The sequence below is a fragment of the Lactuca saligna genome, chromosome 6, assembly GCF_052625555.1.
Source record: "Lactuca saligna cultivar CGN05327 chromosome 6, ASM5262555v1, whole genome shotgun sequence".
NCBI classification, from domain to species: Eukaryota; Viridiplantae; Streptophyta; class Magnoliopsida; order Asterales; family Asteraceae; genus Lactuca; species Lactuca saligna.
The window spans coordinates 33465985-33482369 of record NC_136422.1 but is presented as its reverse complement, the minus strand read 5'-3'; the positions used below and the strand labels follow the sequence as shown (position 1 = coordinate 33482369).

Here is a 16385-nt window from a genome sequence, read left to right as displayed (position 1 = left end):
TGTTTTATTGTTTAATTTTGCTTTCTAATGTGATATTAACTAGTAACATTAACCATTAAACTAGACGAGGCCAGATGATATATTAAGATAAAGGATCAACTGTGAATATGTGATGTATGCATGTTGAAAGATGGTTCATAGTAGTCCAGTCAGTACATCTTCTCGCCAACTATCACCAACCCCTTTTCGCTTTCTTCCTTCACCAAATTAATCTCATCGCCTCAAGAAACCAACCACGTCTTCTTTTCTTATACGATGCTCAAAGATTTTAGTCACATCACCGATATTTCTATAAAGAAAGCCTGTTTTGAAGCTAAAATCTTATTACACTCTACTCTCTCATGTCTTTTGACACCATGTCCCTGGCAAGTGATCTGCCATTTCTAGGCCCACGTTCTGGTCCTTCAAGCATGGAGCTTAAGCAACTATCTCGACGACCAAAACACCATATCTCACCAACTCTCGGAGAGCTTCTGCAATTCGTCGGAGATGCCAATTCTTCTCCCAACGCCGGCCATGGCGTTTCTGATCCACTTCATGCATCACCTTTTGTTCTTTCATTCAATAGTCTCACATACAGTGTTAAAGTCTCTAGAAAGACGGCCGTTCCTAATTCACAAGTCGGTGGTAAGGCGGAGATGTCGAACACCAAGGTTTTGTTGGATGATATCTCCGGCGAGGCGAGGGAAGGCGAAATCATGGCGGTGCTTGGTGCCAGTGGATCGGGAAAGTCGACGTTGATCGACGCACTTGCAAACAGGATTGCGAGAGGGAGCTTGAAAGGTACGGTGACGTTGAACGGTGACATTCTTGAGTCAAAGTTGCTCAAAGTTATATCCGCCTACGTCATGCAAGATGATTTGTTGTTTCCCATGCTCACCGTCGAAGAAACGCTGATGTTCTCCGCTGAGTTCCGGCTTCCTCGGACACTATCAAAGTCGAAAAAGAAAGCAAGAGTTCAAGCACTGATCGATCAGTTAGGTCTCAGAAATGCTGCCAAAACGATCATCGGAGATGAAGGTCATAGAGGGGTTTCCGGTGGGGAACGCCGCCGTGTTTCCATCGGAACCGACATCATCCATGACCCCATCGTGCTGTTTCTTGACGAACCTACATCTGGGCTCGACTCCACTAGTGCTTACATGGTGGTAAAAGTCTTGCAACGTATAGCTCAAAGCGGAAGCATAGTGATCATGTCGATACACCAACCGAGTTACAGACTCATGGGTTTGCTCGACAAATTGATATTTCTTTCAAGGGGACAAATGGTTTTCAGTGATACCCCATCAAAACTACCAGATTTCTTCGCGCAATTTGGAAACCCAATCCCAGAAAACGATGATCGAACTGAATTTACACTCGACTTCATCAGAGAGCTCGAGATGTCGGATTCAGGAACTAAACAGCTAGTTGATTTCAACAAGTCATGGCAAAGAAACAAAAGCCAAGATACGAGATCAGTCGCAGAAGCCAAACTGTCACTAAAAGACGCCATAAGTGCAAGCATTTCAAGAGGCAAGTTAGTCTCAGGCGCTACGAACATTGATTCGAATCTATCCTCGTCAGTTCCAACATTTGCAAACTCTTTTTGGGTGGAAGTTCTTGTGATAGCAAAACGTTCGATGCTCAATTCATGGCGATCACCTGAACTTTACGCGATCCGTCTAGGCGCTATCATTGTTACCGGAACTATTCTAGCAACCATGTTTCGGAAACTGGACAATTCGCCACGTGGAATCCAAGAACGAATAGGGTTTTTCGCGTTTGCCATGTCCACAATGTTCTACACTTGTGCCGAAGCCATTCCTGTGTTCCTTCAAGAACGATACATTTTCATGAGAGAAACTGCGTACAACGCTTACAGACGTTCATCATACGTTGTGTCTCACTCGATTATGGCCATTCCTTCCTTAATCTTCCTCTCATTCGTATTTGCATGCATAACCTTTTGGGCTGTAGGGTTAGCAGGTGGGACTATGGGGTTTTTCACTTTCCTCCTCTTCATATTTGCCTCATTTTGGGTCGGAAGCTCTTTCGTCACCTTCCTCTCCGGCGTGGTGACTCACGTGATGCTTGGATACACCGTTGTGGTTGCAGTTCTGGCGTATTTCCTTCTCTTCAGTGGTTTCTTCATCAGTCGTGATCGAATCCCGGCGTATTGGTTATGGTTCCATTATCTTTCACTGGTTAAGTACCCTTATCAGGGTGTTTTGCAGAACGAGTTTGATGATCCTATGGAATGCTTCGTGAGGGGAACTCAAATCTTTGATAATTCGCCATTAGGTGCGATTCCAGACGCCATGAAACTGAAGCTTTTGAAGAGCATGAGCCAGGCACTTGGTGTGCCGCTTACGAGCTCGACTTGCTTGACAACTGGTGCAGATATATTGAAGCGACAAGGGGTTACTGATATTAGCAAATGGGGTTGCTTTTGGATCACCATAGCGTTGGGTTTCTTGTTTAGAATCTTGTTTTATTTTGCTTTGTTGGTGGGAAGTAAGAACAAAAGGAGGTAAAATAAAATTCGAAAAAGAAAAAAGAATAATAATAAAAGGCATAATATCTCAAGTTGTAATTCACTTTTTTTTCATTTTATAATATGATTTGAGTGTTTTCTTTCTTATTAGGGAAATTTTCCTTTAATTTGTAGGGTATTTTTTTTTCTTTATTTTTACAAGGTAATTAATATGAGTATTACGATAAATCTTTGTGTATCAACCTAAAATCTATTATAATACATAACTATCTTTTATATTTACAAGATATCTTTCCACCTTCAACAAATGGGTCAAGTGGAGTCTCTCTCTCTCTCTCTCTCTCTCTATATATATATATATATATATATATATATATATATATATATATATATATATATATATATATATATATATATATATATATATATATATCCCTTAATCTAATAAATAAGATCAATTTTGCTGACATTCGGTTAGCCCACTCGAATCAATTTATCCCGCCAATAGCATCTAAGTGAATTTTCGATAATGCCTGCTTCCTCTAATTGCATACCATATTGATTGATGTAGTTTCCATGTATAATGCCAATTAATCATTAATAAATTGATCTAAAATCTCTTAAAATCAGCCATTTGTACGTTATAGTTGTTTCTCATATCATAAATCACGTTGATTTGCTGCTTGTAGATCTTTAAAGCTCGCCAAGTTATGCTTAAGCCATAATCCTCTTTTCCATCTCTATTAATGGTTGTGATTCTCCTCCTCATCTGTAATTTTCTCTAGAAAACCATAGCTTCACAAATCCTTTAATTCACTCTTCGCGTGCTTGGATCATAAAAATGGCGCACCACTCCCATAAAATGATAACCATTGAGTTGTTCTTATCTTCTGTAAGCATTCTGCATTCTTCTTTGCTTCAGTTCCTCTCCACCCTTCTCTTTTTCTCCTTCTTGGTTTGGTACTTTTGATAGAAACCTGATGCTTCTCTTGAAATTGTTTTTTGAACCTTTTTTTTTGCAAAGGTTTGAGATTAATGGCAAACGATTTCAAGCGTCCTTATCTTCCCAAAATCCTTATTGAAGGCATGTTTTCCACAAGTAGTTACACAGACTTATAACGTAATCTGATACAATCAATTCTTTTGATTGTTTCTACGCATTCCCATCCATTATTCATTCTAGCTTTCCTTACGATTATGATCCAAACTGACACCATCATTTTGGTATTCTACAACCAAATTTGTTTTAACTTGTGAGTTTGTGTAAAAACAATCTCCTCCCAAGTCGTGTTGATTGTTTTGCTTATATGTTAAAAATGAGTTTGTGGTTTTTTGAGAAGATAGTAAGTTTTATATGAATGTATATAACGTGTTTGATGAAATGTATGATGATATTAGACAATAGGATTGAATATGGAAGGGAATAACTTTTTGCTACATCACCTGGGAAGTTCTTGTATTGATGATTGAAGATGATAATGTGTTGAGAAGTGAATAACATTTTGCCTCATGTAATTACTAATTTGCTTCTTTTATTTTTCTTTTATTTTTGATCGGCAGGTTGCCTACAAGCTTGAATCAAGTTATCCCTTATTTACTTCACAATATATGATGTATTTAAAACATAATTAAAACCATTAATACTATATTATTTTGTAAAATTAGTTTTTTAATTGAGTACCATAATTACTGTTAATGAAGAAAATGTGTATATGGTATGGTGAGAATTGTGATACCTCCATTTTATTTGGTTTGTGAATATTTCACAACTTGCCAAGTGTTATGATATATATATATATATATATATATATATATATATATATATATATATATATATATATATGGTTTTTGTTTACAAACATTAGATTTTTATAATTATTGCTTCAAAAACTTACACATTAGTTAGTCGTAATCTTAAATCATAGAAAAGATGCAGAGTTTAATGAGTTAGCAAATTATTATCATTGACGTCTGTTTTTGATTTTTTTTTTTTTTTTTTTTTTTTTTTTTTTTTTTTTTTTTGGCGATTACAGATTCATTTAATTACGATTAAATTCAAGCTTGATGCCCTATAACAAAATTCAAAAGATAACATCATTCAAACCATGAGAAAGAAGAAAGGTACTTAATCATCAATTATTTGTCAATCTTCTAAAGAAAAATAAGTTCATCTTTTCTTTTTTTATCCAGTTTTCATATAGATGAATTACCGAATTAAGAAAATACAATGGTGTTCTTATTTGTGTATGTCATAAGCTACTTGACTTTGTATATGAACCTTAAAACGTATGGTTTATTTTTAATGGTTGTACTATTTTGGTTAAAATTTGAAGATGGTTAATTCTTGGATAACCCAAATTATTTTCTTATAATCTCATTGCCACGGTGAACGCAAGTTTACCACATGGTCATAATTATGCAGAAAGGCTCAAGCTTTGAGATCCCAATTCTGAAAAAGCTACGACTGTTACACGATGTAATTAACAATCAAAAACATGTAGCAAGCTTATTAGTTTTTATATACTATTTGAATGAAATGATTTATGGATAAAAAAAGTTTAAAAAATATTTGAAAAAATGATGTCCTACTAGGGGAAATGAAAAGACAAAACTTACAGCAAATTGCAAAGTAAAATAATGTACCTTTAAGAGACATTTTGTAACATGCCAAAATTTTCAGGTATCATATTTGAGAAATTCATGTTCCTTAGTAGACTAACTCGACGAGTTGGATGCCCAACTCGGCGAGTGGAGTCATTTTGGCCGTGTGGGTTTAGTGACCAACTCGGCGAGTAGAGAGACAAACTCGGCGAGTTGGAGCTGTTTGGAGAAACTCTAATTTTCCAGGTTTGTTTCCTATTTAAAGGTCCTTAAGCCCTCATTTTCGCCTCCCTTATCTCCAGAAGCCCTGTGAGAAACCCTAGATCGGTTCCATCCATTGTAAGAGAGAAAGAGACTATTTTGGGTGTTCCTGTGCAACTTTGGAAGAAGATTTGGAGAGTGTCTTGGCTTGGTCCAGGGAGGGATGTTTGGATCCAGATATTCTTTAGTGGTTAGCTTCTGTTGGAGGTAAAAGATTCTAACTTGATCATTCTTTGTGTAGATCTTGGTTTGGGGAAGTTTTTAGGGTTTTCTCCCCTCCACCTTGTGTTATTGAGTCCCTTGAGCATATCTTGAGGTTGAAACCTCAGATATGGACTGTAGGAGGTCTTGTGAGCCCAAAGACCCAAGCTTTATGGAGCTAGAGGCAAGCTTTTGAGTGCTAAACCCTTATAAGAGCTTGTATTGGCATTATTGAGCCAATATGCCATGCATGAACGTAAAGTTGCAAGCTTTACGTGATATTCGAGCTTTAGGAGGTTAGATCTAGAGTAAGAACTTTTAGAATAATAACATTATTCATGTATTAGACATGTTAATATAGAACACAACAAGTATTAATGCGATGACTATATCCCAATATATCATAACATTATCTAATAGTTGTTGTTATAATGTTCTAATATCCAAATACTAAATCAAAATCAAAAACCCATTTCTAGAATAATAAAGTCTTATAGCTGAAGTGTGACCACTCATACTTAACTCAAAATAATGACTTTATCAATGGATCTGACAAAATTTAATTTGTGTGAATTTTGTGAATACTATCTCCATACTTAACTTTACTCTAAGTATAGTTAAATATTTTGGAGAATATGATTGGTTTCCTTTCATGAAATAGAGTCTCTTAGCTTGATTAAGTATACTCTTGAAGTCACAAAGATTTCTATGTGATCCTTGAATGACAGAAATCAACATAGTTTTTCAATGATTCCATTCATCCAATCATATTTAAATTCAACTTCTAAAGCAGTTTATTCTTATTTTTTAGTAGATTGTATCAATATGTTTTGCTTGGACCTCATTCCAACAAGACTTACTCTTCGTTCCATAATGAAGTCAAAATCCAATTATATTCATAATTATTTATATTTGTATAGAAATTAACATATTATGTAGCTCTTTCTATAAAAATCCTTTCTAAACTGATTGTCTCATATACATTTTCTTAGTTCTTCTAAAGTACTCTTAGAATGCTCTCTTAGTCATCTAGTGACGTATCCATGTATTCAATTAGCATCCTATGACAAGCTTACAACATGATCAAATACCATGTCCTATGTATAATGTGGCGTAAATGATGAATTCATTTGCCAAGCAAATATAAATCATTTCACTCTAGTTCAAACCTATGAGCTATGTAGTTTTGAGTCTAGCTCAAAATGGTGCCATATGACAATGCCAATAGTTCTCCAAAAGAATCTTGTGTCTTAATCCCTTTCAAGATATTGCCAATATATGTATAAGGACATGAAACTTTTAACATTCATTTTATCTATCCCTTATAGATTTTACATTCCAAGAATGTATCTTCTCATTCCTAAGTCTTTCATTTTAGAAATACTTTATGAGTCAAGGTGAAAACGAATTTGCTTAGTCAGAATGTGATTTCAAATGATTAAGTATGTCTCACTCATACAAGATTAGGAATTTCACTATGCTCCCACTAGTTCTTAGTAAACACACATTTTCTATTCATTTTGATATAAAAACACACCTTGTGGTTTTACATAAAATGATGATTTTAATATTTAGATGTTTGATTTATATCCACAAGTGGATCTCAAGCTCTACACAATTTATTAGGATATCATGGATTAAGAAAACCTCCAGGCTAATCTAGATAGATATCTTCTAGTAGATGTCTATTAGAAAAAGCGGTATTTTTTGAAATCTATTTGCTATATCTCATATTAAGAATATGAATTTATAGTAAATAATATCATTGTTGATCTAATCATAGCTACTTGTGAAAAAGGTTTGATCACAGTCAACGTCATGAGTATGATGAGGACCATAGTCAATGACATGAGTATGAAAAAATCATTTTACTACAAGTCTTGCTTTCAATGTGTATGGTTATCCATGTAATTTATTCTTTCTAGATGAATAATTTACTCCTTCTAGCCTTCCTATAGGGATAAATTTTAATCAAGCCCATACTTGATTCTCATACATGGATTACATCCCATGTTCATGACTCTAAGTCATTTATCAGATTCGAGATCTGACATGACATTTGATGGATTTTCCAGAAACCATCAATAAAAGCTCATCAATGAGAGATTCCACATTTCTCATATCATAGATGATTTCTACCATTAATGCGTACAATTTGTATTTGTGAATAGTTAGTATTCAATTTCACAATCCTTGTTAAAACTAGTGTCAACTAGTTAATACATAAGGTTACGGTTCTTGAGGTGCTTCAAGTTCCATATATCTCCCACTTGCTTTGTCATTAGAAGCTTGCTTTCTAATAACTTAGCTTTCACAGGTATAAGAGAACTTATTCTTGGTGGGGTTGCATATGATAATCTAAGCCACATTTAGAGTACTATATATATATATATATATATATATATATATATATATATATATATATATATATATATATATATATATATATATATATATATAGTAGATTTTGGGTTTAGAAGCTTTAGTCCAACATCGGCTTCAAATCCATAAAACATTAAGTAAGATGAGGATGGAGCATTTCCATACTTAGTCTTATAAAATGTTTAATCTACTTATTAGTTGATATTTGTATTCAAGATAAAATTAACAGTGATTGAAGTATTGTCCCAAAAAATGTTAAAGGAGGAGGATATTTCTACCGATTCGAAAGTAAATCATACCAAATAAGATTTAATTCATCATTTATTATCATTAAGACCTTAGATGGTTCTTACCGGTTTGTACCTCAACTTTTGAAACCTTCAACCAAGATTTCACAATTATGCTTTACCACGTAAAATATGTTTAACTACTATAGTTGTTAACAAAGTTGATTTAGTATCTTGTGTTTAATCTTCAAACATTCATTAGAAAGGAAGTCATACACCAAAGTGTATAGTTTCTTCATTATTTTCTCTACACCTTAGTGAAAATATCATTAGGAATCCTTCACATATAAATAAGGTTCACATATGTCAAATAAACTACATTATTTGCCTTCAAAGATCCATTTCTTGAATTTGAAATATGTGAATGCCATTTATATCATAAAGATAACAATGTCAAAGATGAGTTTGATTTAAAACAAGTTTAAGTCTAAAAGTTTTTGCATATAGAACTTAATTTTATTTATAAAAATGTGTATATTTACTTCACAGTTCTATTAGGAGATCTAGTCTCATAAATAGAAGTTAATCATTTCAGAATGTGAATATTATCGTTATGAAAAAATATTAAGTAAATTATCAAACATTTGAATAAAATAACTGAGACATAAATTTACACATGCTAATTTAAAACATACTTTGTTCCAAAACAAATATTGTTTTACATTACAAATAATTTATGTTCTCAACATAAATAATAAACTAAACTCCGAGAGTATAGTTCCAACTTGATTGTGCTCAGCTGGTACTCTTCATTAAATATCTGTAAGTCATTTACAAATATTAGATTAACATTTGAGTATCAAGCACCTAAGTGTTACATGAAAAATATGAGTTCTATCTAGTAGATACTAAAAGTACTAGTCTCTTCCGGACTTTATTTCCAAATAAGAGGAGTATATCATCTCCCAGTGTCCAGTTTCTTCACAAAAGAAACAAGATCCATCTATGTGGGATGTAGTAGATTTCTTGGGCTTAAATGTGTTTAGTCCATAAAATATGGGCCTCTTAGATCATACTAGGTGACTTTTTTAGCCTTGCATTATTCCAATGTTTAAACTAGCTTTAAATAAAATATCATTGTATTTATTGGAATATTGCTCGGTCTGTTATATCATCAGATATATGTTTAAATTATCCAAGACTTCCTAGAAGTCATGAATAAGTATTCCTAGCTTGATGTTAGAAGCGTATTTCGCATCACAGTGATGCCTTTACTAGGTATCATGTTCAGGTTCATTGTTCAAAACAAATAGTTTAGGACTAGGATCTTTAAGTGTATACAATTCCATATCTCTTACAAGATTGTCTCTTAAGACATGAACTCATTCATTGAAGTTGTATCTATTGAATACTATTGTTTCATTAAGTCATTAAAGAAAATGTCAATTCATGATAATAAGAATGGATTATATAGCTATAAAATTTTAACAAAATTCATTTAGTATTTTTAATACTTAATCTTTAATAATTAATACCCTTTTAGTTTCCAAAAACATTAATTATCAAAGTCTATTATCCAAGTTGCAAGACAAATAAATGGTTAAGTATCCTTTATCCAATCTATTTGAATTCAACCTGCTAAATATCGATTATCAATTATATATTACTATATAATTCCTAGATTTATGGGATCTCTAATAACAAATTTAATTAGACATGTTTGATCCCAACTATGCCTCATAACTCTCTTGCTTAGGTATCCTTTATCACAAAAGATTTTCAATCAAATCGTCAAATTTGAAAAACTTGTGTAATCGATCGGCCTATAACTTGGGTATAGAAATCGCGAATACACCCCACACATCAAAAGATCACACTAAGGTGTTAGGTATCCTTTATCCCACTAGTGCATACAAGAGACGTACGAGTGTTCTTCAAAAAGATTGCATAGATTTGAGGTTTATAAAAGGGGTCTTTATATATTTTATAAATCTAGTTTAAAAACATATGATATCATGGTTATTACATGCATATAATAAACCATGGTATCAATTTTCAAAAGAAAATTACATTTTTAAAGGTTCTATATAAAAAGCTAGTTTTCATATAATTTGATGCAATTCAATTTTAATAACCGGTATTAAGTTTGAGTGCATTTGAACATTTTATATATTTAATAAAACTTAATATTATTACTTATATATTTGGAGTTTGTATAAGTTACAAAAATCACCAATTTAAAACTTATAACGGAGTATTTCAAAATTTGCCGTTATTAACGATTTTATAAAACTGGATTTTATTTAAAAAAAAAATAATAATAAGAAAATAACTTCTTACATCTTATGTCTAATTTTGAAAACTCAAACTCCATGTGATGTTTATTTTGTCTAAAATTATTTTTAGCATGTGAAAAACTCATTTTATCAACCACACAAAATAATACATAAACAACACAAACATGCATAAAATGATATGTGCATAAACATAGTCAACTAATGATATTTTGTGAACTAACACAAAAATGTCAAGTCTATTTCTAAAGGGACATTTAAGGGACCAAAAACTTCTTATAATGTTGTTGTAGTAGCTCCCACTTAAGTAAATACTCATTGCTTGCAAAAAATGAAAAAAACTTCTTGAAGGCTGAAATTCAGCAACTGTCGCTAAATGTCCCAACAGCCCTTTGTAAACAACATTAACAATATTTTTTAGAAAATATCACTGAAAATCCCACACACCTTTTAGACTTGAAAATTGCTCTTTTGTCTTCAGAAAATGATTCCAACTTGATTTCTTGTTACATCTTTGTGAAAAAAAATTATATATAAAAACTAATATATTGCTTTACAAAAAAAAAAAAAAAAAAAAAAACTAATCTATTTAATTATTACATTCCATATGAATAAATAAATTATTACAACCATTTTATAAAACAACGAACACAACAACATAACAAACACAATGATCATTGGCTAGTTTATTCACACCATATACATCAACATACATATAAAACAATATTTGTTTTTCTAAGACAGCTTTAAACAACAAAAGATGTATGGAACTTTTGTCACATAAAAAAAAAATTATAAAGTTGTCACAGAAAATATGTATGAACTTATTTTTATACAAAAACAAGTTATCCATATTCTCTAGAAAGTAAGATTTCCAAAAATAAAAAATCTAACCAAACTTGCAAGGTGGCTCTGATACCAATTATTAGGTTTTAGTTCAAAAATAGTTTCATAAACCTTGAAAATTTAGCAACGGAAGACTTTAATTTTTGAAATAACGCAAACATTTTATACCCACCAAGGATCTTCTTGCATGTTATAGAAAGATTAAAACACCAACCATAGAAAGGATGAAGAAATAACAACCTTTGTAGTTCTTTGGGTCCTCTTGGGAGGCTTGGAAGTTGATGAAGAATGTGGAACCTTTGAGACACGAACAATGAATCAACTTGATATAGATTCTAGTCTATAAACTCTTAAAACCTTAAGTTTTAAGTTGATAACCAATATGAACTTAAAGAGGGCTTGAAGATGCAAGTAACTTCAAGTGTTTTTAACTAATTAAGAGAGAATGGGAGGCAGAGAAGAAGTTTCGGCCACTTCTTCAAGGAATGAATTAGCATCATTTCAAGAATGCAAGCCTCTTATTTATATGCATCAAGTGAAGGTATTAACCATTAGGTATTAACGCTTTAAGCACATATGTTCCCATGTCATAAACATGTCTCCCATGCTTGAATTCGTTTGAATAAACTAAGAAGAAAGTCATCATTTCTTTACTTCTATTCAATTTTCGGAAATTATATATAAAATGAAGAGTATGTTTATATTTTATAAACTCAAGTTTTATAAAATATAAACTTTGTCTTTTGAGTAAAAGACAAAAAGGTTTCAGTTAGTCCAAAAAGTTGTACACAATTTATTAATTCATACCATATGAATTATGTAATATTACTTGCTAATGAAAATTATTATTTCCATGAAATAAATAATTTCCAATTTAATTATAAGAGTTTTATTGAATATTTATTAAAATAAATAATAAATTGTATCAAGTTGTTGCTAGTGTGACCCTTAGGATCATATGTTAATTAGCAATAACACTTTAATATGACTCTTGAGCATACTAGACCTTTCAATCTCATTTATATTGCTTAAGGAAACTCCATTGAAACCAAAGAGTCCTTTGAATGATTAGTTCTAATTAATCTTAGAATTAAATCCAGATCAAATCTAATTAATCAATTAATCATAACTATTTCCAATTAATATATCAATAATATAATATATTAACAAATCATATATTTTAAATTTCAATTAGTTTACTATTCATATAATACACTAACAAATTATCCTCTATATCAAATTGTCATTCTAATTAGTTACTAGTTTTGAGGTTAACTAAAAAGGGTTTTGCTTCTAATTCAAGAATATACCAATTTAGTTATTATCTTAGACACCTTAATCCAATACATACTTTCCTGAAGATCTATCCCGAATCTTCCAAGTCGCCTTCTCAAACTGGTATTCCAAATACTCGGTAAACAACGTATCCATACCCACTAAAATACTTCCTAAGCTCTCCTAGGTTCCCGTCCTCATGCTGCCATCGGCTGCTGAAGAACTCACACTAATATCAGTTAACTACTTCATGAATACAATCACATGCAACAAAGCTTAGATAATTCTTCGAGTAAAATATTCAACCCTATAACGGTTAGACTCAAATGAGAGCTGCACAATAGGGCCAAATCCATCACTCTAAGATTACTTAACCTTTTCATATGAAACGTCTTCACTTAATAGTTAACTCATATCAATAAGGGTCCCAAAAAGCATAAAGCAAGCAACATTCGTGTAGTAATACTCCAAGCCGCAAAACAAACAAAGGACATCCCAAGCTCACTTGCTACTACCATGCTAGGAACTTATGTTCTCACTATCGGTTTTCTTATGCATGCAAATTATACATAATATAGGATCAAATATATTATTGAATAAACGAATCTACCCTAGGACCACAACCAGACGAGGAGCGTGAAATAAGGCTAAATCAATAATTCTAGGGCTATATGATCCTAATCGTATACAAGTTTTAAAGCATAAACTTAGTAATCACTTCTACCAATACAGTTTCCAAATCTAGCATAGCATCAAATTCCTCCTATGCTACAAGGCATCACATATCAGGAAAATCTATCGTGCAATTCCTGAAAGTATCCTTAGCCTTATTCTAGCATGCAAGCATCCATATCATATAACATATCAATATGTATGGGTATTCTGAGAATCACTTACTTGAGTTCGGCTAATGCACACATCAAACCCTTTTTTCTTTGTAAAAAAATCTTTTTAGATATTTTATTTATTTCAAAAGATTACCAATTCCTCGGTTTAAGTTTAGTCACACCCGAGATTATGCTTGAATCTCTCAAATCAAGGCTCTGATACTAATTTGTAACGTCCTGAAATTCCATAGAAAAATTTCCATACCCTTTTTCTTTATAAAAAAATCTTTTTAGAAATTTATTTTATTTCAAAAGATTACCAATTCCTCATATTGTATTCAGTCACACCTGAGAGTGTGCTGGAATTCCTCAAACTAAGGATCTGATACTAACTAGTAATAGCCCCGAAAATCCATAGAAAGATTTTCATTTTTAAAACAATAAACCATACAAACAAGTTGTTCCAAAACCGATCAAAGTGAATATATTATTTAAACATCAGAGTAAAGATCATACGTTGCTAATGTGGAAAACTTTGGGGGGTGTTGTGCAGTCACGCCAGACCCTTCCCTTTCGAACCGGAAGTACCTGAATCCATATGCATAAACTGTAAGCACAAAACTTAGTGAGTTCCCCAAAATACCATATACCATATATAACATTGGGCTTAGACCTTCCTAATCCATTGGCTCATCCAATCATACAATTGCGCTTAGCCTATCATACAATGGGCCTAGCCCTCTCATGCAATTAGTTCCAGCCCTACATGCATGCTCATTGGGCCCAACCCAACATACAATGCAGAGTCATAAAGACAACTAACATTCTACATAACACATTCTAGTGGGCCGACATTGGTGACTTCGACCCACAAGTATAGTGAGGAAACTCAACTTAATCTGATGATAGTCGAATAACACACACGTTGCTGCTACAAGGGCACCTCATACTTAACACATCCAAAATCATTCCTAGTCAATAACTAAGCAATAACCCATTACCAAGGGTCAAATTCTTATTCTATCATACTAAGGGTAAAAGACCATTTTACCCTTCCTATACATGACCCAACAATTAATGACAAACCTGAATGACCCAAGGTTAAAGAATGGCCCATATAGGCTTTTGGTGAGTATCGCCCGCGTACCGCCCATTATGCCCAGCGTACTACCGGCTGAAGCCCAAAAACTCATTCTAAGCTCTTAATGCCTTAAGACAAAACATCTAACTTCCAGATCTGATTCTATGGGACATCTGAAGTCATAAAGTTCCTGACTTTATGACTTTGCATGGCTTAATGGTGTCAACCAAAGCCCTAGATTCATAACTTCATCAAAAGACCACTAACTCATGCATGGAAGAGATATACCCATCAAAATTTGATTTTTGTAACTTAATGACCTCAAAAATGACTAGAAATGAGGCTCAAAGGTTCTGAAGTAACTTCTACTCACAAGATCCAAGCCATGGGACCAAAATAAGTTCGTAACATAACCTAAAAGTAGATCTACATTAAAGAACCATCAAGATTGAAATTTTATACCTCCAGAAGAATTATCAAGGTGAACAAGGTTTGGATCTACAAGCTCCAAGATGCACCAAGAACATTCTAAAACACTCAAAGGCTTAAGAATCTCATAAAAATGTGGCTAGGTTTTCGTGGGAACTACTTTAGAGGGTGGAGGTTGAAGTTAAGAAGGGTTTCCAAGAGGTTAAGGCCTTTAAATACGGTCCGAGACCCAAAAATTAGGGTTTGACCCTGCCACACTTACACCCATCGTACTAGGGAGAACATCGCGACCAACTTAAGCCAAGTACGCCCATTGTATGTGCCACATACACCCAATATACTAGGCAAAATACCCTCTCATTCTAACTTCCGAAGGTCATAACTTATTCGACCCAATTCCGATTCTGGCGTTCTTTATATGCTCGGAAAGGTAATGAAAAATCCTATAATCCCATCTAATCTCTTTCGACTTAAAACCTTCCAAACTTGAATCCTTAATTCAGAAAAAGGTCTGAAGCATCACTTTTACCATTATACCATTGGACTCCTAAAACACAAATAAAGGCTTGGATCACCCAACTTATATATTCCACACCCAATTGGGTCTAAACCAAAACCTTTGAAGTCCAAGGCCCCAACTTGATCCATTTAATGCCCATAATGTAGGAAGTTTTTTCGAAACTTGATATTACACGATAAGTCGGTTTTGGGTTTGGGTTTAAGCCAAAACTGACCCAACCCACCCCATGCTCACCCCTAATTTACCTATATATCTATTTCTATTGTAATACATTGTTTCAGTTATTGAAAATCACAGGCTTTTACAAAATAGGTTTTCGTTTCTTTTGGTATTTTGGCTATGATATTTTTTCAATTTTGCATCTTTTTCACTTTTCTCAATTTTTCATATTTTTATAGTGTTTGTCCATATCTTGTCTTTACGGTTGTTGTCATAGATGTTTTCACATTGAACTACTTTGTCAAATATATCTAAGTGAGTCTTATATTATTTCTAGGATTATTGTTAACCATAAAACAAACTTATTAATTAAACGAATTACTTCCATTATTTGTGAGATAATTGTTAGGTGCGATTAATTAACTTATTTCAGCAATCGAAGAGTTTCCTAGGCTAAGACAATATCAATTTAACAGCTCATAAATGGTATTGGTAAGAAATAGTGGCATTCTACTCTCCCTGATAACTTTTTGGAGCTCTATTATCCATCAATGCGGAAGTAAGTAAGCAATCGCGTCTTGTCGATCCCTTGAGTCTCATCAAATTGCATGAACAAGGTACACCCAACTCTTTATTTTCTTACATTTTCTCGATTAAATTAATCACATTTTATTCTCTAGTCTCAAAGGATATGATGGTATTTGTTGTCGTGTGAATATAGTTATCTTATTGCAATATGAATTGATTTTTGTTAATTTTGTTGCCTTAGTGGTTGACTTTATTGATCCATTTGTTGAAATTTGCAT

At 32.9% G+C, this 16385-nt stretch overlaps 1 protein-coding gene across 1 annotated transcript; it reads left to right on the top strand.

The window, feature by feature from the left end:
* Positions 1–238: 238 nt before the first annotated feature.
* Positions 239–2623, top strand: LOC145001414 (ABC transporter G family member 20-like). The gene has a single exon (XM_078960787.1). It carries the CDS (start codon positions 342–344, stop codon positions 2514–2516), a length of 2175 nt encoding a protein of 724 aa, XP_078816913.1. The 5' UTR covers positions 239–341; the 3' UTR covers positions 2517–2623.
* Positions 2624–16385: the final 13762 nt, after the last annotated feature.